The sequence below is a fragment of the Pongo abelii genome, chromosome 10 (assembly GCF_028885655.2).
Source record: "Pongo abelii isolate AG06213 chromosome 10, NHGRI_mPonAbe1-v2.0_pri, whole genome shotgun sequence".
Taxonomy (NCBI): Eukaryota; Metazoa; Chordata; class Mammalia; order Primates; family Hominidae; genus Pongo; species Pongo abelii.
The window spans coordinates 67,591,977-67,617,436 of record NC_071995.2 but is presented as its reverse complement, the minus strand read 5'-3'; the positions used below and the strand labels follow the sequence as shown (position 1 = coordinate 67,617,436).

The window sequence follows — 25,460 nt, the reverse complement described above, 5'->3', positions numbered from 1 at the left end:
GGCCAGAGCAAGACTCCGTCTCAAAAAAAAAAAAAAAAAAAAAAAAATCATTTCCCAAATCCATTAAGAGCTAAGAGCCATGGTAAGAGGTGCTGCCTAACGAAGACATAGTAGCAGGTCTTGCAGGGATGCAGTTACCTCCAGAGACAAAGAGCAAAGGCAGGAAGAGAATAGATTGTCTCCCTATCTCCTGCCAGTGCATCCTCAGTTAAAGCAATAGAAAACCAATCCACAGGGAGCTGTGGGCAAGGCAGCTAGCTAGCAGGGGTAAGCCTGCACAGCCTCAGTGCAGGCAAAGACTGGATTTGGGGTTGAGGAGTGTAAAATACCAAACCCAAATTATCCTTCCTCAGAGAAAAACTGAAGGTTAACTAGGATAGATTTTAAGTTCCTAAGCACTTAGACAAATTTCTATGCAGTAACAATTAATTTACATTCCAACTTTCTCTTTTCATGTCACAAGTCTTGTGAAAACAAAAACCCACTGCTTCCATACTTGCTATTTCTGAGTTAAAAGAAACTCCATCCGTCACTCATACACTGTTGGTGGGAATGTAAATTAGCTCCACCTTTATGAAGAACAGTATGGAGGTATCTCAAATAAATAAAGTTACAACTACCATTTGACCAAGCAATCCCACTACTGTGTATCTATCCCAAGGAAAATAAATCATTTTATCAAAGACACCTGCAGTCGCAGCACTATTTACACTAGCAAAATCACAAAGCCAAACACAAGCCACCAAAAGTGGACTGGACTTTTAAGAATGTGGTATATACACACCAATGGAATACAACACAGCCATAAAAAAGAAAAACAAATGTCCTTTGCAGCAACACGGATGGAGCTAGAGGCCATTATCCTAAGTGAACACAGAAGCAGAAAATCAAATATTACATGTTCTCATTTGTAAGTGGGAACTAAACAAAAGTGACATGCAGACAGAAATACGGAGGAAATGGACTCTGGGGACTCCAAAGTGTGGAGGGTAAGACAGACATGAGGGTTGAAGTTAAGCTACTGGGCCCGGTGTCCAATATTTGGGTGACGGATGTGCTAGAAGCCCAACCCTCACCATCACACATAATACCCTTGTAACAAAGCAGCACATGTACCCCAAATCTAAAATTGTAAAAACTCCATCCTAAAACCGTTAACAGGAGTTAGGTCTAGGTCATACTTACCTCTGAACCTGGAAAGATATTTGTGAACTTGAGATTTTTCTAAAGACAACCATCAGTAAGGGCTTCGAAATATATGAAGGCAAGGTATGGCTATATTCTTGAATATAGCAGTTTGCATATTTTTACCTTTTTAATCTTGTTTATTGGCCAATCTGTTTTAAGGTCTTTGGAGAAAATATGCCTAACTCCATGCCATCTGGCCCCTCAGGATAAACTCACCTGTCCCACCACATCCTTTGTGGGTTCTGTCATATGCTCTCCTGCTCCACCTACCTCAGTTGTGAGGATTACAATGTGTGATAAAGCACTTAAAAATACCACACAGCAGATGGTATTGCTATTCAATCAGTAAAATTCTAATACCACATTCTTCTAGTTTTAATCGCATCTACAAATATTAAAATATTGAGACAAATTCTTAGATGTCTCAACCTCCCCCCCTTCCCACAACAAAAAAATGTTTGGTCTATCAGTGTTTCTTTAAAAATCCTTTGCTCCTTTATGGGAATGTCCATGTTAGCACAGATGTCCAATAAAAACTCAACCTGTTGGGCTCTTACTTCTTGTGTATTCTGCTACATACTGATGCATTATTAACAGCCTCCAAATCTAGAGTTGCCTATAAACCAGCCAACTCAGTCCATACTTACACCCATTCTCATTCTCTTATCTACTTACCCAAAACAAAAAACCCTTAAAAAAAAAAAAAAAACCCTATCAATAACAATACTTAAGTCTAACCATACTCTTCTTCAGAGAAATTACCTTAAAAAGCACTGGAAAGAGGTGCTGAGAACCAGCCTGGGCAGCACAGCAAAACCTGTCTCTACAATTGAAAAAAAAAAGAAATCAGCCAGGCATGATGCCATGCACCTATAGTCCCAGCTACTTGGGAGGGTGAAAGAATCGCTTAAGCCCAGGAGGCAGAGGCTATAGTGAGCCGTGATCACACAACTGTACTCTAGCCTGGGGGACAGAGTGAGATCCTGTCTCAAAAAAAAAAAGATACTTAGAGCACATCATCTTGCAACTTTAAAATATGACTTTTTCAAACTTAAAAACATCACATAACACAGAGACCAGCCTGGCCAACATGGCAAAATCCCATTCTCTACTAAAAATACAAAAATTAGCCGGTCATGGTGGCGGACTATCATGTAATCCCACCTACTCGAAAGGCTGAGGCAGGAGAATCATTAGAAACTGCAAGGTGGAGGTTGCAGTGACCCGTGATCGCACCACACTGCACTCCAGCCTGGTGGACAGAGCGAGACTCCGTCTCAAAAAAAAAAAAAATCACACCACAGAAAGCATCGTAATTTTTTTCAGTGCAAGAGACAGCACTTAGACTACACAAAATTAAATGAGTACTAGTTTATGGCATTTTCACTAAACAAAATTAAATGGACAAATTAAATCCCAAGCAACTGGGATTACAGGCGCCCACCACTATGCCCAGCTAATTTTTGTATTTTTAGTAGAGATGGGGTTTCACCATGTTGCCCAGGCTGGTCTTGAACTCCTGACCTCAAGTGATCCACCCGGCCTTGGCCTCCCAATATCAGGATTACAGGCATGAGCCACCACACCCAGCCATGATTGAGTGTTCTTATGGCCCAGCAACAAAACCAAAAGATTAATATATGGTGTGTTTATCACATTTGACTTGGGCTTATATTAATCAAGATAATTATTTCAAAAATGTAGATGGCCAATCATTAATTAAGCTGGAAAATGCCATATTGAAAATAATCATTAATTTCCATTAAGTAGAGTTCAAACAGAATACACACATATAAGACATAAGAACCAAGTAACTGTTCAAATTTTTATTTTAATGCACAGTATGAGAAATGAACTTTTTTAAATCAACTGATTTGTATGGAAAATGACACGGCAAATAAATTAGACCTATGTTAAAGAGAAGGTCAGCTAAATATCCAAACTTAAGGATATAATGGGCACCGATAAACAGATTCCACAGTCTTCTTTAATAGACTATCTTTCAAACACAACTTTGCTAGAAACTGGTCCAAAGATCAACAGCACGTGGGAATGCTTAACAGGGGTGGTGATCAGGGACACGTTTCCTGTGAGAGTAAGAAAAAAGTCAAAAGTGAAAAATGAAGAGCATGATTTTATCCAAAGTATTATACTAAATACAAACACAACTAGAATCCTGTATTAAAACTGTTATAACTCTGCAATGGTTTGCATGTGTGCAAACTCCTATAACACTCACATTGAAACTGAATCCCCAATGTGGCAGTATTGGAAGTTGGGCTTTTAAGAGGTGACCAAGTTATGTCATGGGCTAATGGGTTATATAGGATGGGACTGCTGGCTTTAGGTGAGGAGGAAGACAGACCTGAGCTAGCCACTCAGCCCGCTCCTCCATGTGATGCCCTGCACCACATCAGGACTGTTCTGCCTTGGGACTCTGCAGACATCCCCACCAACATGAAGCACCTTCTGTTCTCATCTTTTATTCTTTGATGACCATACAATAAGGGGGCATAGAACAATCTTTTGGGAAGATGGGATAAGGGTACTAGTAAATTTGTACTTAATGCTTGTTCAAGGATCTAAAGCTTGAGAAACACTGCTTTTAGAGGCAAACACAACAGTTAAGAGAAGCTGAAGAAGCTTAAGAACAGACCAAAGAGTACAGCATTATACAGGGATCATATAAAGAGATAAACTTTTCACCCTTGGTAGCTTATGGGGGGACTAGGATGCTAACCATTGTCAAGAGTTATGAAGCAGCTGTCACAGGGCACTGATCTGAAAAAAAAAGTCCTCTGGAGATTAATAAGGAATATGAAAAAGAAGCCCATGGTCTGGTAGGTTTGGAAGGCTGAGTTAAACAAAATTCAGTTTCTTTACTGCAAATTACTCAGAATTTGCTAATAAACGATACCTGATCTCTAAAACAGTATCAGACCAAACAAGGTATTATACATTTTTTAAGTGTATTTCAATTGTGGGTGAGGGCACTGACTTATTGTGAAGATTTCTGGGAGTAGGTGTGGCTATATCACCTTGCCCTAGAACACTTTAGTTACAGAACTCAGTTTCCTTTTGCTATCATTCTGTTTAAAGACAATAGAAAGCATCACAGCATCTACTGTCCTCAGTACTTGACCTTTCCAAGCATGGCTCTTTCTGTGCCTTTTCAATCCTAAGAGCTACCTCAGCTGCCCATCCCTCTTTCCCCTTAAGTTTCTCTGTCTTAAGTGTTAAGAGTTGTGATATTTTAAATAACTTATATAATACTTTTATCCAGGCAAAACTGTCTCTGCTTTTCATTAACTCTAATTATAAAATAAATACAGCTCCCTATTTTGTTTTGCTGTTAGTAATTTTTTCTGAGAAAAGTGTTAGGGTTACCTGGGTGCCGCTTTGATGATGTTGTCCACACGCAGAATCACCTCTGCTGCTTCAGCTGCACTCAGAAGAACCTGTCGCTTCACTTGAAAACTTTCTGTTATACCCAGGATAGCCATATCTCCAATGGTGCCTTCCCTCATATCTGCAAAGAAAAACCTGTTTACTAAAAAGTAGTTTTAACTAAAGTATCAAAACATCTCTAATGATTTATAATAAAAATTAATCCTATTAATAAAATTAGGACATCCAACTACTTTAACTCAGTAGGTAGATAAGCCTACAAATGAGCTCAAAGAAAGCCTTTAAAAAAATTAAAAGGGGCCGGGTACGGCGGCTCACATCTGTACTCCCAGCACTTTGGGAGGCTGAGGCAGGTAGATCACCTGAGGTAGGAGTTGGAGACCAGCCTGGCAAACATGGTGAAACCCTGTCTACTAAAAACACAAAAAATTAGCTGGGTATGGTGGTGGGCACCTGTAATCCCAGCTACTCAGGAGGCTGAGGCAGGATAATCACTTGAACCCAGGAGGCGGAGGTGGCAGTGAGCTGAGATCATGCCTCTGCACTCCAGCTTGGGCAACAAGAGTGACACTCTATCTCAAAAAATAAATAAAAGGGGCCAGGATCGGTGGCTCACACCTATAATCCTAGCACTTTGGAAGGCTCAGGCAGGAGGATTGCTTGAGGCCAGCCTGAACAACATAGTGAGACTGCCCCCCCATCTCTAAGAAAATAAAAATAATTTAGTCAGGCATTGTGGCACGTGCCTTTGGCCCTAACTACTTGGAAGGCTGAGGAAGGAGAACTGCTTGAGCCAGGGGTTCAAGGCTACAGTGAATTACAATGGTGCCACTGCACTCCAGCCTGGGGAACAGAGCAAGACCATTGTGTCAGTAATAATAATAATAACAACAACAACAACAATAATGTCAACTACTGATCACCCATATTAATAGAAGACAACAATGTCAAATAATGAAAAACAAATGGAAGAAAATTCATAAGTTACCTACCCAACGTCTCTTCTTGTAAGAATCCTGCTTCATTTTCTCACAGATTAACTGGTGCTCCCTCTAGTTCAATGACAGGATTATCTACCTTCTTAAGACTACTCTATAATGTCCAGCACAGCTTGTCAGAAAGTTTTTCAATATGAATTAAATCTGCCTCATTGGCCACTTTTATCTATGGACTGGAGATCTGTGATCTGTACTCAAGATTATCTTGCAGTAAGTTTACTATGAAATTAGAAGTTAATACTGATTGTATAAGCAACATAATAGTTTGTTATTTTTCAGAATGTAAGTATTGTTTATATTTAAATCCTATAGTCATTATATACCAAGTAGTTACAAATCTTCTAACCAGTTTTATGTCTTATGGAATAACAAAGTTTGAGAAATGCTGAGCATATAAAGTCACACACATTTTCCCAGCACATGTAATGATTATGAGGACAAAGTCCAAAAGAGTCTTTTATACGGTTATTGTAACTCTTTATGTTCCAAAAGAAAAAAAAAAAAAGCTTGGTGAAAAGAGTTACTTTTAACAACGGCCACAAAGTTCCCCTTGATTGCTTACCCAATCCAGCAGTGGTATTGCCTTCACTGTGAGCAGCCCTGAGCTGTGCCACCAGGTCTGCACTGTCATACCCTGCATTGTCAGCTATGATGGTTGGCAACTATGAAATGAAGAAAACAAGTAACTACTCACTCTACTGTAAGAACCACTGATTTACTCCTAACTAGGATAGCTTTTTAAAATTATACATTTAGAAATAATGTAAAATCTGCTTCAATTACTGCTCACAAAGAGGAGAAACTCCAGAATCAAATTTAAAAGCAGTATTAACCAGTTCATTTTCTACTCATTTTAAAACTATCAATAACCACAAAACTTAAGTTCGTATCTCTCATTTTGATTAACTTACCATTCTCAGTGCTTTAGCATAAGACTCCATTGCAACAGCTTCTTTGCCTGGTGTTCTATTGGCAAGCTGTGTCACAGCATGAGCCATCAACATCTCAGAACAGCCTACAGATTAAAATTCCAATAAAATATTGCAATGCTTAATTGTCTCCAAGATACTAAATTACTGACTTTAAAATATGCCAAGCATTTTAAAATTTAGTGCAAAGGCAATATAAAGTTTCTATAAGAACCATTAAAACCACTTATGACTTATATTGTACTTTAAGAAATTAAAAATATATTCAACATTTTCTAAATGCTTACCTCCTCCATAAACTGTTCTAGAGTCCTTTACAGTTTGTGCAAGAACACAAAGAGCATCATGCAATGATCTTTCTGCTTCATCTAAAATTTGTTGAGTGGCACCACGCAAAACAATGGTACAAGCCTCACCTAAAATTAAAAGACACAGTGACCACTTAGGGATAAAAAGTTTGCCTTCTATTATTTATGCAGGTGTTGGGTTATATTACTGGGTTCTGAAAGCTGACCTGTCTTCCTGTATTATACATTCTCCAACAATCAAGGCTCATAATGGTTCTAAGTTATCAAGGAAAAAAACTATGTTGAACATGCACTGTTCACAAAGACACGGTAAATATGAGGCTGACTTCAAGAGACTGAAACAAAATATATATCATGCTTCTGAAGAGTTAAGACTTGTAAGATATGCTATTCTAGTAACTACAATAACCTTTACTTCAACAGAGCCTAGCAAGAATTTAGATACCCTAACCAGGATCTACATAATCACTCACCAAGGGCAACCCCAGAAAAGTGAATGAGTTTGTCTTCTCCAATCATGACTTCCTCAATAAGTTTGCAACTTCCAAGCTTCACCAGTTCTGGGTGATCAAAGGTAGAGGCAATTTCACCACCTATAAACATAAACATTTATTAGTTAAATGCACGGCAGGCTTAAAATTCCTGTTTTCTAATAAGCAGTAATGGATAGTTAATGATAGGTAATGTGTTTAACATTTTAAAAACTGATTGCTGATTATATGCCTGGCACTCTTTTTAAATACTTCATATCGACTAATTATTTAATCTTTAAAACAATCCTCTTGGATAGGCTCCATTATTATCCCATTTTACACACGATAAAAATGAGGCCAAGAGGTTTACTTTCCTATCCAAAGACCTAACTAGGATGAATATAAAAAGCTGGGGTTCAAACCCAAGCAGTCTGGCTTCAGATCTATAAGCACATACTATACAATACTACCTCCCAAAGGTTAAACTGAGTCTTAAAGCAGTTACTTTTGAGTTTAAATTCAGATTCTCTTCTGAATCCAATCTATAAGACTAAGCCCTCATGATACAATTCCCAGCACAAGACATGAAAATATTTGTCCTGTATGTCAACCGCTATACACTTCATGAACTGCTTAATAAGCACCTGATATCTCTAATTATCACAAATGAAATGTCCTAAAAAAAAAGAAATGCATACTAAGAATTTTCCAGACCAAATTTAATAAGAACAAATTAATTTTAGTCCTTATGTCTCATTTCTATTCTTATTTTCCCTCCATCTTCCATGCTGTAAACTGAACAGGTCAGCCACTTCATTCCCTATTTCCTAACTAAGCAAAAGTCAGGTTTCCATTTCAAAATCCTTTTCTCTAGCTGACTACTCTTTTCATAATGTGAACTGCATATATTATCAATCAAACCTTCTTTTCCTATGCCTTACTGATAAATCTGTCAATGCTCTTTTATTTTACAATAAATTCATAAAGACTCTGGTCTTCGAAACTACTAATTTATACTCATAATTTGTATAAAGTTCTTTTTACTTTTGGCTGGGAAAATTCTGAGACTGCTTTGTGTTCTAGATGTGAGACACAACAGATATTTGGGACGTCATATCCAAAAGTAAGACTAACTTGGCTTATGAAACTTTTCACTTCATCCTTCTACATATGAGACTTTTCTTTCTTTCTAAAGAGAGAGTGTCTTGCTACCCTGCCTATACCGGAGCGCAATGACTATTCACCAGGCACCATCATAGCACAACCTCCTGGGCACAAGCAATCTTTCTGCCTCAGCCTCTTGAATAGATCAAACTACTGGCACGTGCCACCATGCCTAGTGCAAGACATTTATTTAATGACACTTGCAAGAACCAATGTCATCATACACCTTTGACAACCACTGAGCTTTTAAGGACGGGAGCCACCATGTGGTCACCTTCATAGACATACAGTTGGTGTACTTAATAAACATTCTTTTGGGTACATAGAGCACTTTCATGTCAAGACCTTACGATATGTTTATCCCATCAATATATTATTACCATTTACTTCTTACATCTTTTTTTTTTTTTTTTTTGAGACGGAGTCTCGCTCTGTCACCCAGGCTGGAGTGCAGTGCTGCCAATCTCAGCTCACTGCAACCTCTACCTCCCGGGTTCAATTGATTCTCCTGCCTCAGCCTCCCGAGTAGCTGGGACTACAGGCACCCACCACCACGCCTGGCTAATTTTTATATTTTTAGTAGAGACAGGGTTTCACCATATTGACCAGGCTGGTCTCAAACTCCAGACCTTGTGATCTGCCCACTTAGGCCTTCCTAAAGTGCTGGGATTACACGCGTGAGCCACTGCACCCGGCCTCTTACATCTTTATTTTGTGGAACTAAAGAATGAATTACATAAACATGAGCATCTTAACTTTTGTTTATTTGTCACCTTAAAGCATCAAGTACACAATGGCACCTAAAGAACTTTAAAGCAGGTAAACCCACTTCAAGTAATTAAAGGAAAATGTCTCTTGGTTAGAAGAAGACTATGCTTCTCAAATGATTAAAAAAAAGTCTTAAGAGATCATTCTGGGATGAGACCAAGTCCACTCTCCAAAGGTTAGTACACTATAATTTCTTCTAATATTCATGGCAGTTCCAAACAGTGTGAAAGCCCTACTGACTTCACAACTCATAACCCAGGTCTCCAGGTCTCCTTAATGCTCATTCCCAAACCAACTTTCCAACCTATTCATTCATTTTCCAGGACCTAAAATCCAGAAAAATGTTAAACTTAGTCTTCCAGGGCTTAGAGTGTACTATGAAAACCATTAACAAAACTATACTTATATCCCTAAATCTGTAAAAATTTAATAATAATTTTTAAACCATTACCACAATAAAGAGCAAACAAGCTACACTTTTTTTTTTTTTAAAGACAGGGTCTTGCTCTGTCACTTAGGATGGAGTGCAGTGACGTGATCACAGCTCACTGCAGCCTTGAACTCCTGGGCTGAAGAGATCTCCTGCCTCAACCTACCAAGTAGCTAGGACTACAGGCATGTGCCACCATGCCTGGCTAATTTTTTGTAGAGACAGTCTTACTATATTACCCAGGCTGGTCTTGAACTCCTGGCTTCAAGCAATCTTCCTGCCTTGGCCTCTCAAAGCACTGGGATTACAAGCATGAGCCACCGCAACCAGCCTGAACTCTTATGTCACTGTGATGTAGACAGACATGTCTGATTTATAAACACAATTTCTATTTGACACAACTGGAATTATATCACTCATACTTCTATTAAAGGGTACTGAGGCATACTAATTTTCATTATACAATGTTGATTGTTTCACGTATGCTAACGTTTATTACTTTCAGAAATTTTTAAAAATTAACAAAAGCAATGTTAATTGCTCTCCAGCAAACAGTAAATGCTCAATAAAGGTTACTATTGTAACTGTACTACTACAAAGGACACAAAGCATTCAACTACTTACTAAGCAATAAAAACAAATGTACAAACTAGATAAATGTAAGTAGACTTAAGACTTTTTAAAGCTCTAGTTTATGCAGATTTTAACAATGGTCTTACAGGTTTGTGAGAAAAAATATATATTATCTTTTTTTTTTTTTTTTGAGACAGGGTCTCACTGTGTCGCCAAGGCTGGAGCGCAGTGGCACGATCTCCGCTGACTGCAACCTCTGCCTCCCGGGCTCAAGCGATTCTCATCCCTCAGCCTCCCAAGTGGCTAGGATCACAGGTGCTTGCCACCACACCTGGACAATTTTTTTTTTTTTGTAGGGATGTGGTTTCACCATGTTGCCCAGGTTGGTCTGAAACTCCTAAGCTCAAGCGATCTGGCTGCCTGGGCCTCCCAAGTGCTGGGATTACAGGCACAAGCCACTGCACCTGGCCAAAAATCTACCTTTAAAACAGTAACACAATGAAAGAAATCTATACCTATGGCAAATGTGATATATAACTCGGTATCGTAAATGTAATGGATCTATGTATCTAAATTAAAAGCATCCAAGAGTATAGATTTCAGAATAACTGTTGAAATTCTAAACTCCTTAAAGGTAGTTGCATATAGTAACAAGTAACAAATCCAAGAGTGACTATTGTGTTTGTTAGAAAACAATACCTTTTTTCCATACCTGTGACAAGAGCTAGGCGTTCCACACCTGCAAAATCTGCATGCTCAATAGCCATGACACCAGCAGCACCAAAGAGCTGTTCAGGATAATTATAAATTAATTGCCTGAAAATAAAATACATGAAAACATTATGCTCAAAACTGTTACAAGATAAACTACATTAGACTAAAAAACATGTAAACATTTTTACCACAAGTAAAAGAAATGCAAATTAGAACAAGATTGCATTTCTTACCTATATAATTAGTTTATCAATTATAGTACTAATGCATCCATTACTAGTATTGAAAACAACTGTTCTTTATTATAGTAACTGTATAAATCAATCCCGTAATTCTGGCCGCTGTAAGTGTGCATAAATCACAATTTACTGATTACGAAAATCCATAATTTAAGTGAAGTTATGTAAGACAGTTCCTAAGTAAAAAATCATTAATTCAATATAAGTAAATATGAAGTATTCCTTAAACTTCCATGGAAAAAAATCCTTTCTTACAAGCAAACACAGACCTGTTAATAAAGCAATTTATTCCATGCTTAAGAATACGTTCAACTTTCTCTTTCATTTTTTCCTTTTCCGCATGTTCTATTTCTGCAACCTTTGCTGTAGAGTCAACTCTTACCCGGGAACCAAATATCTAAGACAAACAAAGCATAAAGAGAGCATCAGTTTCATTACTTTTTTTTGAGATTGAGTCTCGCTCTGTCGCCCAGGCTGGAGTGCAGTGGAGCAATCTCGGCTCACTGCAACCTCCACCCGCTGGGTTCAAGTGATTCTCCTGCCTCAGCCTTCCAAGCAGCTAGGATTACAGGCGTGCACCACCACACCCAGCTAATTTTTGTATTTTTAGTAAAGACGGAGTTTCACCATCTCATATTGGTCAGTCTGGCCTTGAACTCCTGACTTTGTGATCTGCCCGCCTGGCCTCCCAAAGTACTGGGATTACAGGCGTGAACCACCATGCCAGGCCTCATTACTCTTCTTAAAGAGTCCCATAACCTATTTCAACATTTTTACCAACGTATATATATATGTATATACACAATAGATTCATACCTATTCGAAGCTTTTTAGTGCAATTGATTCCTGAGTTTATAGAAGCCAGCAATCTTTTTTTTTTTTTTTTTGAGACTTTTGAGATGGAGTTTCACTCGTTGCCCAGGCTCGAGTGCAGTGGTGCAATCTCGGCTCACTGCCACCTCCGCCTCCTGGGTTCAAGTGATTCTCCTGCCTCAGCCTCCCAAATAGCTGGGATTACAGGCATGCGCCACCACGCCCAGCTAATTTTGTATTTTTTTTTTTTTTTTAGTAGAGACAGGGTTTCTCCATGTTGGTCAGGCTGGTCTCAAACTTCTGATCTCAGATGATCCACCACCTCGGCCTCCCAAATTGCTAGGATTACAGGCATGAGCCACTCTGCCTGGCCAGTAATTTTAATTTTTAAAAAGTAGAGTTACATACCTTTATTTTGTCTGTATCCATACCAGTATTTGCAATAAGAATTTTAGCATTTTCAATTCGTTTTGGTTGATTTACTCCAATTTTTTTATCCAACAGAAAGCCTACAATAAATATAAGAACAGTATCATATTTAATACTTCAAAGCAGCCTTAGTAAATCTTATAAAGCTATCATATCACTATTTCAAAGAAGCTATTTAAGTCCAATTTACCAAGCTCTTAGAAGGCATAAAAGCAAGCTTGTCCAACCCGCCTTATTCTGTTGTTGTTTTGTTTTTAGACTTTTAGCGCCTGAAAGCCATGGATTTTAGTTTGTCTCTAGTGATAAGCAGAAAAGAGGGATGAGGAAGGGGCTTTACCAGCCCAACCAGAAACAGAAACTAGGAACCCAGGACTGTATTCTCTTCCTTGGACACTTCTGGTATAAAGCATCCCACTAGAAGAGTTACTACAAAATCAATTTAATGGGTTACTTAAAAAATAATATATGAAACAGAAAATGTAAGAGCACAGTACAGAGAATAAAATTAAACAGTATTTTGAAATTTTTGTTTCAGATATATACTACACCCACATCTGTATGGGTTGCAATATAAAGACAATAGGTTAAGTCCATTTTTATTAGCTTAAAATCACCACCACAAGAGAAAAACTAAAGATTCAGGTATTGAGGCTGGTGGTAAAAATGGAAAAACCATGGACACTGTGGAGTCAGATAAACCTGACCTTGATCATGCCCCCGCTGCTGGCTATATAACCTTGGACAAATTATCCAACCAGAGATGGTAATTTGTAAAACAGGAATGTAACCAGTAGCAGAGGTGCTAGTTACCAGCCTAGTCCTGCTGCTTTGGAACCATCATACAAACCCAGTACCACCTACCTTTCTAGGCCTTTTTTGGTTACATTAGAACTTTTCCCTTATGAAGCCACCATTATCTTGGGTTTTCTACGCTATTCAAGTGAACCTAATCCTCACTCACCAGGTCATGATGACTAAATGACTAAAGTTCCTATTACAATTCCTAGTACAGAGCAGACATTCAAGAATGGTGCTGCTTGTGCTACTAATATTCTTATTTTAATGCTCCTTCCCTACCACCAGCCCCTATTAGAAATGCTACACAGCGGCCAGGCATGGTGGCTCACGCCTGTAATCCCAGCACTTTGGGAGGCTGAGGCAGGTGGATCACCTTAGGTCAGGAGTTCGAGACCAGCCTGGTCAACATGGCGATACCCTGTCTACTAAAAATACAAAGAAGTTAGCCAGGCATGGTGGCACACGCCTGTAATCCCAGCTACTCGGGAGGCTGAGGCAGGAGAATCGCTTGAACTCAGGAGGCAGAGGTTGCTATGAGGCGAGATCATGCTGCTGCCCTCCAGCCTGGGTGACACAGCCAGACTCCGTCTCAAAAGAAAAAAAAAAAAGAAATGCTACACAGCTCTTGTATATAAACTTAACCAAAAGTATTTTCAGAATTATGACTCTCTCTTCAAATAAATCAAGACTATGACACAGAACAAAACCAGGACTCCAAACCACTGGTAAAAACAGAAGTTGTAAAGCACAATCTAATTCTTTTTTTTCCTTCTCTATATGAGAATGCCTATACTTTTTGACAGGCCATTTTGTGAAGTAAATATAATGTGAAGATGATCTGGAAAACTTCACTCTAAACAAAAATGTACTACTAAGAAAGCAGTACTTGTTATGTCTCATTTATCACTCTTTAAGAACTAGATCCTCTTGCCCTATAAACATAGATAATTATCTGTTAAAGAAATTTTTTTAAATTCTTTTCTTAAAAAAACTAGTCATCCCCCAGTATACGAAGGGGACTGGTTCCAAGATGCCCACATACACCAAAATCCACACATACTTAAGTTCCAGGCTGACTGGAACCAGTAGATTTGAAAAGTTGGCCCACTATATATACATGGGTTTCAAATCCTGCAAATACTGCATTTTCCATCCACGTTCGGTTGCACATGTGCAAACCACAGACACAAAGGGCTGACTATATTTATTTAAAAAATCTGCATTGTGAACCTACATAATTCAAACCCATGTTGTTCAATGGTCAACTGTACATCCTCAACAACCAGCTAACACAATGATTTGACTGACCCAGACCCTTCCTGAAGAATACATATAATCCTGGTAAAAGTACCATTTGAGAATAGATGATTTATAGTAAAAGAAAACTACATTTCCTCTTTATCAGAGACTGCAAATAACTTCATGGTACTTAAGCAAACTCTAGAGATCATCAACAATGCTGGAATAGCGTGGCAAGAGGAGTACACTGTCAATAAAATGACAAATGGTTGCACATATGATATGTCCTTAAATTCAAGTTCACTGGCTTTGTAAAGGGTCACTGATTTCAAAACAGAATTCACTCAGTATGCAGCCCTCAGCATCTAATCAAAGCTTCTTGTATCTGACATTCATACATACCTTCATCTAAATAGGAATCTGCCAAACTTCCTCCTAGCTTCTTGATAATATGAATTGCCTCCAGGTTGCCAGAGCCTTTCAGTCTGAGAACTGCTTCTACAGCTAACTTTGTGAAGTGGTCTTTGTGATGAGTAAGAAGTTTTGAGGATAATGTTGTGCCCGCAATATTCATTAAATCTTGACGGAATTTAACTTCATCGGAACTAAACAAAACCAACAAAAAATACATATTAACCCTACTTTACCTTTCAAACTTTATCTAGATATTCATGTCAATAGATAATTTTACCCTAACTGGTCAAGTCTGTAAGCTATATGAAAAGAATTAAACCTCAGCAGTAATCAAGAAACACAAATTATTTTCCCCACCAAACTGGCAAAATGCCAAACAAAAGGGGGGCACACAAGCATGCAAAAGTCTAATGTTGGCAAGAATGTGAGAAATGGCCGGGCACAGTGGCTCACGCCTGTAATCCTAGCACTTTGGGAGACTGAGGAGGGTGGATCACTTGAGGTCAGTTCAAGACCAGCCCGACCAACATGGTGAAACCCCATCTACACTAAAAATACAAAATTAGCTGGGTATGATGGCACATGCCTGTAGTCCCAGCTACTTGGGAGGCTGAGGCAACAGAATTGCTTGAACCCGGGAGGCAGAGGTTGCAGTCAGCCGAAGTCGTGCCACTGCACTCCATCCTGGGCGACTCTTAAAAGCGAGACTCCGTCTCAAAATAAATAAATAAACAAAAGGACATGAAAAACAAGTATTATTATACAGTTGTGAATGGGCAAATTATTAAAAGTGCCTTAAAACAGTGGTCCCAGACCTTTTTGGCACCAGGGACTGGTTTCATGGGAAGACAATTTTTCCACCTGCTGCTCACCTGCTGTGCAGCCCAGGTTTGGGGGTGCCTTAAAACACCCACACCTACCTTTGGACCCAACAGTTACACTTCTAGAAACCTTTGGGCTATGTCACAATGTCACAAAGTTATTATAAAGCTAAAAATTGTCAAATACACAAATCTCCCCCTACAGATAGGTTAATACAGTCATTCTAGCCAAATATTCAAATGTGTAACTCTATTAAAATACTACATAGAAAATTGACATCCAAAAATGTGCTTAATATTTAACTAGGTTAAAAAGAGGCTAACAAATTCTCTATACAGTATTATACTATTTGCTTTATTTGTATATTTTGATGATATATACAAAAAAGACTAAAAACCCAAACTTAACTTTAGTGGCTATCTCTGGAGGCTGATGTAGGTTTGACTGTTGGAGTGGGGTGAGGCAGCAAGATGATCTTTGTGTATGCTTTTCAGTGTCCTATAGATTTCTTGCATTAAGCATGTTATGAAAAAACACTAAATGTTTAGAACAGTAGTACTTTGGTATACAAACCCATGATCAACTGCAGAACTCAACAGCGCCTCTCTTGCAGCCTTAGTGGCTTCTCTCCAACCCGCTATGATGGTCTGTGGATGAATCTTTTTTGCAATTAAAGATTCTGCTTCCTATTAATAAAGTTATAAAACAAGTTATAAATAGAAAATTATTAAGCACTCCTCAATAGTAAAGATAGAGGAAGTAAGGACTTGATTACCTCTGATACTCAAAAACACAGTAGGAAAAAAGAGTTGCTTAGTTGCTCTTACCCTTAATAATTCTGCTGCTAAAACAGTAACAGAAGTAGTGCCATCACCAACTTCATCATCTTGAACCCTTGACATATCTAGAAAAAGAAATTAGTTATTAACTCAAAATTGCTTCTTTGCTTACTAAATTCTCCAAAAATATTCACTACCAATCTAAACTTACCAAGGTTCCTCATCCAGAAAAAGAAATTAGTTATTAACTCAAAATTGCTTCTTTGCTTACTAAATTCTCCAAAAATATTCACTACCAATCTAAACTTACCAAGGTTCCTCATCCAACAAATTATTTGGAACTCTGAGGTCTGAAATGCAAGTTTTACCACCAACATACGGGCACTCCTGAAGCTTGTATTTTAACAACGATAATTAAAAACCAGTGGACATCAATTGACACTACGATTGGTCAACACAGCCTATTTATAAAGTCATTTCAAAAATGTTAACAAACAGTATTATTAGGTTGGTGAAAAAGTATATTCAGACTTACCAACTAAAACTTTAGCTGCTGGATTGTCAACACCAATGTTTTTTAGAATAGTGGCACCATCATTAGTTACCATAAGAGAGGCATCTCGTCCACTGCTTAGAAGAATTTTGTCCTAAAGGGAACATAATTGGTTCAAGTTAAGACATAAGCACATCTTGAAGAATGCATGGATCAATCAGTATTCTCATACAGTGCTAGTGTATAAACACTCTGGATGGCTATTTTGTGGTATCCATTCATCAAATGTTTTCAATACATACACCACGTAACCAAACCATGTATCTACCCCTAGAAACACGAGAAGCATAGGTAGACACTAGTTTTTGTTTCAACACTGTAACTGCAAAAACAATGGAAAGAAACTATCAATACAGCCATAATTAAATTATAAAATAATTAAGGTACAGGATAATATTTGACAGTTAAAGGGGCAGTGTTATCTACTTACACTGAAAGGAATTTAAAAGAGCAAGCTACAAAAAAGTATTGATAAATAGTATCTGTTTTATAAAACAGTATCTGTTACATGAGTATAAAATACATAATGAAGTACATATACTTCTACATAAACAGAATATTAGAAGATGTACATGCAAATGATAACAGTACTTGTCATTGGGGAGGAGCATGGGATTGGGGATGGTGATTCTGGGGACTCTGATTTTTACTAAGGAGAACATACTTGTCTTTTATAATTAAACGTTTTAAAGATTAAAAGACATTTTAATACGTTTGTTGTTATATTTCCACCAAGGGCTCTAAAACAATATTAAAATATAAAACTTTTCTATTTTTCTTACCATGCCTTTGGGTCCCAAGGTGCTCTTTACCAAGTCTCCAATGGCGATGGCACCAATAAAAGAAGTCTGGAGTAAAAACCAAGGAGATTATCAGAATCAACTTTACAGTCTTCAAGTAGTTTTATCTTTACTTTTTTTTTTTTTTTGAGGCAGAGTGTCGCTCTGTCGCCCAGGCTGGAGTGCAATGGCGGGATCTCAGCTCACTGCAACCTCCGCCTCCTGGGTTCAAGCGATCCTCCTGCCTCAGCCTCCCGAGTAGCTGGGATTACAGGCGCCCGTCACCACGCCCGGCTAATTTTTGTATTTTTAGTAGAAACGGGGTTTCGCCATGTTGGTCAGGCTGGTCTCGCTCTCCTGACCTCAGTTCATCCGCCTACCTCGGCCTCCCAAAGTACTGGGATTACAGGAGTAAGCCACCGCGCCTGGCCTCCAGTTTTATCTTTAAAACAATGGTTATAACAAGGCTTACCAGACGAGCTGTCTCTGCTCTCTCTTCATCAGCTCCTGCCTTGAAGATGTTAACAGGTGCAAGGGAAAGGGACGCCTAAAAAGGAAAACCAAGAGGTATTCCGTTTAAGTACCAATACTCTAACACATATACTGAGGTGCCTTCCACTAGTCTTACAAGTGGATAGCTAAGAGAAAACTCATTTACAATAATGTTTTCAATCAAATGAAGCTTTCATCATCGGAGAAGGCATTTAAGTGGGAGAGAGGGACTTGTAGGAGAGCGACATGGCTTTTCGGATTTACAAGGCCCCCAGGAGTATAAACTATACACCAGCGAGATTGACAGTTATGTACAGCGAGACTAAAGACGATCTTGAACTAAGAATGAGGCAGGGAGGGGTTGCAGGCCATCAAGGTGACGCCTGTCGGGCGGGCGAGGGAACGCGGCCTCCATCTTCCACCCTCGGAAGTCTGCTGCCCCTCCACCCTCGGATGGCTCCCACCCCGTCGCTCCAGGCTCCGCCCCTAGAGGGAGGGCGGAGCGGGTCCCACACTAGAAATTTCTTCGCTCGGGGTGAGGCGCGGGCCTGGGCTGCCGGGACTATGTAAAGACCTAGGCAGAAGGAGACGCGGGCTTTGCGGTCCCCCCCTCCCCCTCGTGGTGAGCTCCACCGGCTGGCCTGGCGCAGGCCGCACGCCGCACGCCCCACGCATGGCTCGCACCATGTGCGGCGGGCCGGGGAGACAGAAACGGAGCCTACGACCCTAGCAGGACAGAGGAAGCAGTGGGGTGGCAAGAGCACGGCGGAGCAGGGGTAGGGCAAGAGGCAGGGGGGTCAGGCTCACCATGGTTCCGAGGAGTTCCGCACACAAGTGAATCCCCTCACAGCTCGTGCTCTGGGCAAGCAGACAGAACGAAGCCGGAAGTGACGCCACACGCCCTACTGTGGGGGGGCGGGGCCCCGGCCTGTAGTTACCGCCAGCAGGCGTCCCATTTTGACTGGAGCCCCACGGGCCGGAAACGCAGCCTTTGACACTGGAGGGGGCGTGGCCGCCGCTCGAGAACAAAGAGGCGGCTGCCGCGCGGGTTGCCATAGCAATGGAGTTCTTGCTCACACTTTTTATTTTCTTAAATTTAATCTTTAAACACTTGTATTAAAGTCACACATGTACACAAATTAAAGTGTTATATACCAATAATGAAAAACATAATTTATCTACCTCACCACTTCCTGTCTCCAGGAAAACTGCTTTCAACTTTTTCAGTTTTTTGGAGGGGCTATTTACTATCATATTCCCAGATAATATTATTGCTATGTTAATTTTAAACATTATTTACTGAGTATTACAGAAGAAGACTTCCTTTTCTCTTACTGAATTTTCAAACGTTATTTCTAACTGGACGTTGACTGCCCAGGATAAGGCTTTCTGAACTGACAGAGACATTTATAGTATTTTATCTTTGCCCTATTTACTCATTTTCAGGAATTTTTGCATTTCGGTCTTTTTTTTTTTCCTCCAATAGTAGAGACGACTTATTAGTCTTTGTTTATAATAAACTGAAATATTTAGGACTGATCTTGATGTCTGCCAAAACACCCTTACATGTTTTGGCAGACATCAAGATCAGTCCCAAATATTTCAGTTTATTATAGACAAACAGTTTTCTACTTTCTCTAAGTTGACGGATGTCTAAAAATTTGTTCTTTAAAAAGTTTTTCTGTCATCTACTGATAAGCCTCTTTTCTCCCTTTGACTAACTGATCACTTAAGCTCCTCGGCATGGCGCAGTGGCTCACGCCTGTAATCCCAGCACTTTGGGAGGCCGAGGTGGGCGGATCACCTGAGGTCAGGAGTTGGAGACCAGCCTGGCCAACATGGTGAAACCCTGTCTTTACTGAAAATACAAAAATTAGCCGGGCGTGGTGTGCATGCCCGTAATCCCAGCTACTCAGGAGGCTGAGGCAGGAGAATTGCTTGAACCCGGGAGGCAGAGGTTGCAGTGAGCCGAGATCACACCGCTGCACTCCAGCCTGGGCAACAGAGCGAGACTCTGTCTCAAAAAAAAAAAAGACAAACAAAAAACAAAAAACAAAACAAGCTCCTGGATTTTTCTTTTTCTGTTTTTTTTTTTTTTTTTTTAGAGATGGGGTCTCCTATGTTCCCCAGGCTGGCCTGGAACTCCTGGGCTCAAGCAATCTTCCTGCCTTGGTCTCCTGAGTAGCTGGGGTCTCCTGGATTTTTGACATTGCTAACATTAATAGGAATTTTCAATTTTTTAGTTGTTTCTACCCTTCAGATTTCCTCTAAGTGGGTTGATTTCCACCAGGGGTTGGCAAGCTGTGAGGAGTCAAACCCAGCCTGCCAATTGTTTTTTGTATGGCCTGAGAGCTAAGAATAGTTTTTACATTTTTAAGTGGTTGGAAGAAATCAAAAATTTCCTGACACATGAAAATCCTGTGAAATTAATATTTCAGTGTCCATAAAGCTTCACTGGAATCCATGGGCATACCCATACATATTTACTCTGTCACAATACAATAGCAGAGTTATGTGCAGAGTTGAGTAGTCATGGCAGGTTGAATGGGCCCACAAAACCTAAAACATGTATTATCTAGTTCTTTACAGAAAAAGTTTGCTGACCGTGGTTTACAGTATTCCTCAGGTCCAACGTGAAAAGGGGGGTTCAGACTGGACAAATTGTTATTTTAAATGTTTTCTGTTCTTTGTAGGAAAATTTGGTCTTCTTTCAGGAAGTGTACTTTCCTAGGCAGATCCCAAATCGCATTCCGGAATGAGAAGATTCACAATAAAAAACTAAGATGCCTGCACAATATTGAAAAAGGTTGTTTTTATTGTGGGCAAAATTACATACCTGGAGATATTTATTATGTCCTCTGGTAGGCAAGCCTGAGACTGTGTGTGATGGGGAAACCAATGACTGCTCCCTGCTGGGCTTTGAATGTAGCCAGAGGCATTTGGATGGGGAGAAGGAGGCAGGCCCTGCCACCTTGTGGAACTGAGGCTAGAGGCAGCCAGGAAGAGACCCTATGATGGGACCCTTGGAAATGCGTCCTTTCTCCATTGTATCTTTTGACCCTTCCTTCGTTCCTGCTTCCCCCTCCTTTGATGACACCTCTACACCTACAGGCTAAACACTCAGCTTCTAGACCCAGACTATATGAGTTTGAATTTCAGCCATTTTACATACTAGCTTTGTAGTCTTGGGTGGGTTTCACAGGCTCTTTAAATCAGTTCATTGAAGGCCATTCAGAGCGTGACAATGTGCTGGCTTACCAAAAACTGTCTCTTTTAGCTGTTTATACTTTTTTTTTTTTTTTTTTTTGAGACAGAGTTTCACTCTGTCACTTAGGCTGGAGTGCAATGGCATGATCTCAACTCACTGCAACCTCCGCCTCCCGGGTTCAAGCAATTCTCCTGCCTCAGCCTCCCAAATAGCTGGGACTACAGGCATGCACCACCACAGCTGGCTAATTTTTGTATTTTTAGTAGAGACAGGGTTTAACCATGTTGGCCAGGCTGGTCTCGAACTTCTGACCTCAAGCAATCTGCCCACCTCAGTCTCCCAAAGTGCTGGGATTACAGGCACGAGCCATCACGCCTATTTTTTTTTTTTTTAATTGAGACAGGGTCTTACTCTGTCACCCAGGCGGGAGTGCAGTGGCATGATCTCCACTCACTGCAACCTCTGCCTCCTGACTTCAAGCGATCCTCCCACCTGTCTCCCGAGTAGCTGGAAATACAGGCATGCGCCACACCAGCTAATTTTTTGTATTTTTGGTGGAGACGGGGTTTTGCCATGTTTCTCAGGCTGGTCTTGAACTCCTGAGTTCATGTGATCTGCCCACCTTGGCCTCCCAAAGTGCTGGAATTACAGGCAGAAGCCACTGTGCCCAGTCCATTTATACATTTTATAGTAACTTGTATTAGATAGGTTACAGGGCCTATGGAGATAGTGAGACCTTGGGAATCCATGTTTCTGTGATTAAACACGTTATGTGACTTTCTCCTGGCTCATCTCAAGTCCCTTGGTCTTGGCTTCTCTTAGTTAACCCTTCCTCCTCCCTCCAAGTCTTTGTGGCCCTCTCCTCTCTATGACCCTGTGTCCTCCTCTCTCTTCCCCTTGGTATAATTTGGCTTTCAGTGAATTGGCTTTTTGTTAACTGGTCAGCTTCCAGTTATATAATCTCTCTGTGCCTCAATTTCCTTTTGTGTAAAATGGAGATAATTATCACAGATTAAATAGCTTAGAACAGTGCCTGTTTAGCTTAGCTATTGTTATCATTATATCCCAAGTCTTCTAATAGGCTTTATAAATACAGTAGCCGAGGTTGGGTATGCTTGGCATGATATGAAAGTAGGAAAGCACTGTAGCATATACCATTATTTGATGGCTAGAGGTGATTTGGGAGCAAGGGTAGATTCATTATCTGGAGTGAAATAACTGGCAGAAGTGGCAAACAACCACCAGAACAGAGTTATGGGACTTGTCAACATTCCTCAGGAATACTTAGAATACCTGGGGAAGGAAACCAAATAAAGGACCAGGAGTCCAGAGTCACATTGAGTTGGGTCCACCCAGACACCTAGTGTTTGGGTAGTAGGGAGGTTAGAAGACTTGATATTTCTCCTGTTGCAGACCGTGATAGTTTGTACACAGGAATCAGTCTGTGGAGCACACTTAGAGGAGCACTTTAAAAAAAAAAAAACAGGGTCTCATTATGTTGCCCAGGCTGGACTACAGTGGCACGATCACAGTTCATTGCAGCCTCAACCTCCCAGGCTTAATCTATCCTCCTGCCTCAGTCTGCTGAGTAGCTGGGACTACAAGCACACACCACCACGCCAGTTGATTTTTGTATTTTTTATAGAAACAGGTTTTCACCATGTTGCCCAGGCTGGTCTCAAACTTCTGGGCTGAAGTGATCCACCCTCCTCAGCCTCCCAAAATGCTGGGATTACAGGCATGAGCCACCATGCCCAGCCCCCAAATATATCTTAAATCTCAGTGAACTGACACCATCAACCATCTCAGTCACCCAAACCAGACAACTGGGGGTCATCCTTGACCCCTCCATTTCTGTCATTCCCCTTATCAATCAGAGGTGTTAATTCTTCCTTCTTTAGGCCGTTACATTGGTGGCCCTGAATAAACTACACTTTTGATGTTCATGCTTTTATATGAGCCACTGTAATTCAACAAAATACAACAGAATTGACATTGTGCCAGTTCTGGGCTTAGGCCTCAAGAAAGCCTAGCAGCATCTACTTTTGTGCTCTTGGGAACCCTAAGCTGCCATGTAAGAAGACCACATGAAGAAAGACCCAAGACTTCATGGAAGAAAACTAAGGAACACAGCTGAGAGCTATAAGTTCCAGACATGACCTAGTGGAACTGGTCCAGCCAGCCCTCAGCTGCTTGAACCATACTAGCATAGGCACAAAACATGTGAGGAAGCCAGGCCTCCAGACATCATATGAGATGAGCCATCTCTGCTGTGCCCTGCCCATCTCGATCTATAGCAACTTGAGACATTAAATGATTGCTGCTTTAAGCCACTAAATTTTAGGGTGGTTTGTTGCACAGCAGTAAACAATCTAAACGGTGCTTTAACAATGCCTTTGAATACGGATTTATCAGATCTGGCTCCATTTCTGAAAAAGCCTCTTAACCAGTCTCCCTGCTTTATTAAAATACCGTAGGGCCAGCTACTTGGGAGGCAGAGCCAAGAGAATGGCATGAACCTGGGAGGGGGAGCTTGCAGTGAGCCAAGATTGCACCACTGCACTCCATCCAGCCTGGGCGACAGGGAGAGACTCTGTCTCAAAAAACAAAAACAACAACAACAACAAAAATACTGTGCCCTTCACGTATCCATGTTGTCAGAGTAATCTTTCTAAACTATTATTTTTCTGGTGTTTAAAATCCTTCAAGTTCTCTCACCTAATTTAAACAAAAGCTCTTTAGGATTCTGTGATCTGTTTCTCATTTCCTTCTTCTGTATCCCCCAACCCTGCCTTTGCTCTCCATGCGCTTAGTCATTTGGAACCTCTTGCAACCACTGAATGTCATGATCTTTCTATACCTCTGTGCCTTTGCACATGCTATCCCTTCTCCCTAGGACACCCTCTCTAAGCTACAAAGATTTTCAACAAACCACCTCAGGGATCACCCGCTCCAAGCAGCTTTGCTTGAAAACCTCCACCCCTAGGCTGAGTTGGATGCCCTTCCTTTGTGTGTGTCTTTATCATGCCAGTTACATCAATCATTTGTGGACATGTCCATCTCCTTCATTGTTTAAATAATTTCCATCTTGACCTGTACTCAACTAAGGCTTTGCAATGTCACTCAGTGGCTAAAAACAGGTTTGAAGTCCCAGAGCTGAGAATTACTATTTGGAATGATCACACAGCTAAAACTGTGAGAAAGCCTGTCAAATAGTTACAATTTCATTTTGATATGTTCATTTTGAAAATGGAGGCAGTGATATGAGACTAGGAAAGAAAATGTCACAAAGTTTCAAGTAGTATGTGAAATATAAATACAATAAAACTTTTAAGTAGATATCCAACCAAACGTTTTATTGGGGTTTTATTGCAATCTACTTTCAGCAATAAGGGGAAAGTGAGCATGAAAAGAACTCCAATCAGACTTTATTCAACAAAGCAGCTTTTCATGAATGCTTCAGGTCAGTGTATGATCAGCTCAGCTTCCAGTATCAACTTGAGTACCTCATCATGGATATTTATGCTAGAATGACAACAGAAAGGCATTGCAAAATCCAAAGTCATCTAATATTAAACCATATTTTACATAATTTGTAGGACAGTATACTAATACTCTACAATAAATAAGGATTTAAAAATGTGTTGCTTAGCCCTTGAACTAAATTCAATTACTAGCTTATTCTAAGTACTCCAGTTAATAAACGTTTGATTGTAAAGAACTCTGACTTCTCCAAAGATAAAAAAAATTAGTTATTTGTCATGACAAAAATTAAGCTTAAAAAGCACATTCACACTTGTCCTTAAAAGCATGTTTACATCATATATGAGAAACCTTTTCATGCCTGATGACATGGCTTATACGGCAAAAAACAGTCATATGCAAAGGACAACTAGAGGGCAATCGTCCCATCCCCACTTCCTCCAAAAAGCCACACTCGGC

At 40.1% G+C, this 25,460-nt stretch overlaps 1 protein-coding gene across 1 annotated transcript; it reads right to left on the bottom strand.

The window, feature by feature from the left end:
* Positions 1-2,999: 2,999 nt before the first annotated feature.
* On the bottom strand, positions 3,000-19,929 carry CCT2 (chaperonin containing TCP1 subunit 2). The gene is made up of 16 exons (XM_002823509.5): positions 19,118-19,929; positions 18,291-18,365; positions 17,822-17,887; positions 17,022-17,133; positions 16,535-16,611; positions 16,281-16,393; positions 14,874-15,076; positions 12,414-12,514; positions 11,462-11,589; positions 10,952-11,055; positions 7,305-7,424; positions 6,811-6,939; positions 6,506-6,609; positions 6,157-6,256; positions 4,576-4,717; positions 3,000-3,275 (listed from the first exon to the last, which is right to left on the bottom strand). Exons 1-16 carry the CDS (start codon positions 19,364-19,366, stop codon positions 3,245-3,247), a joined length of 1,854 nt encoding a protein of 617 aa, XP_002823555.2. The 5' UTR covers positions 19,367-19,929; the 3' UTR covers positions 3,000-3,244.
* Positions 19,930-25,460: the final 5,531 nt, after the last annotated feature.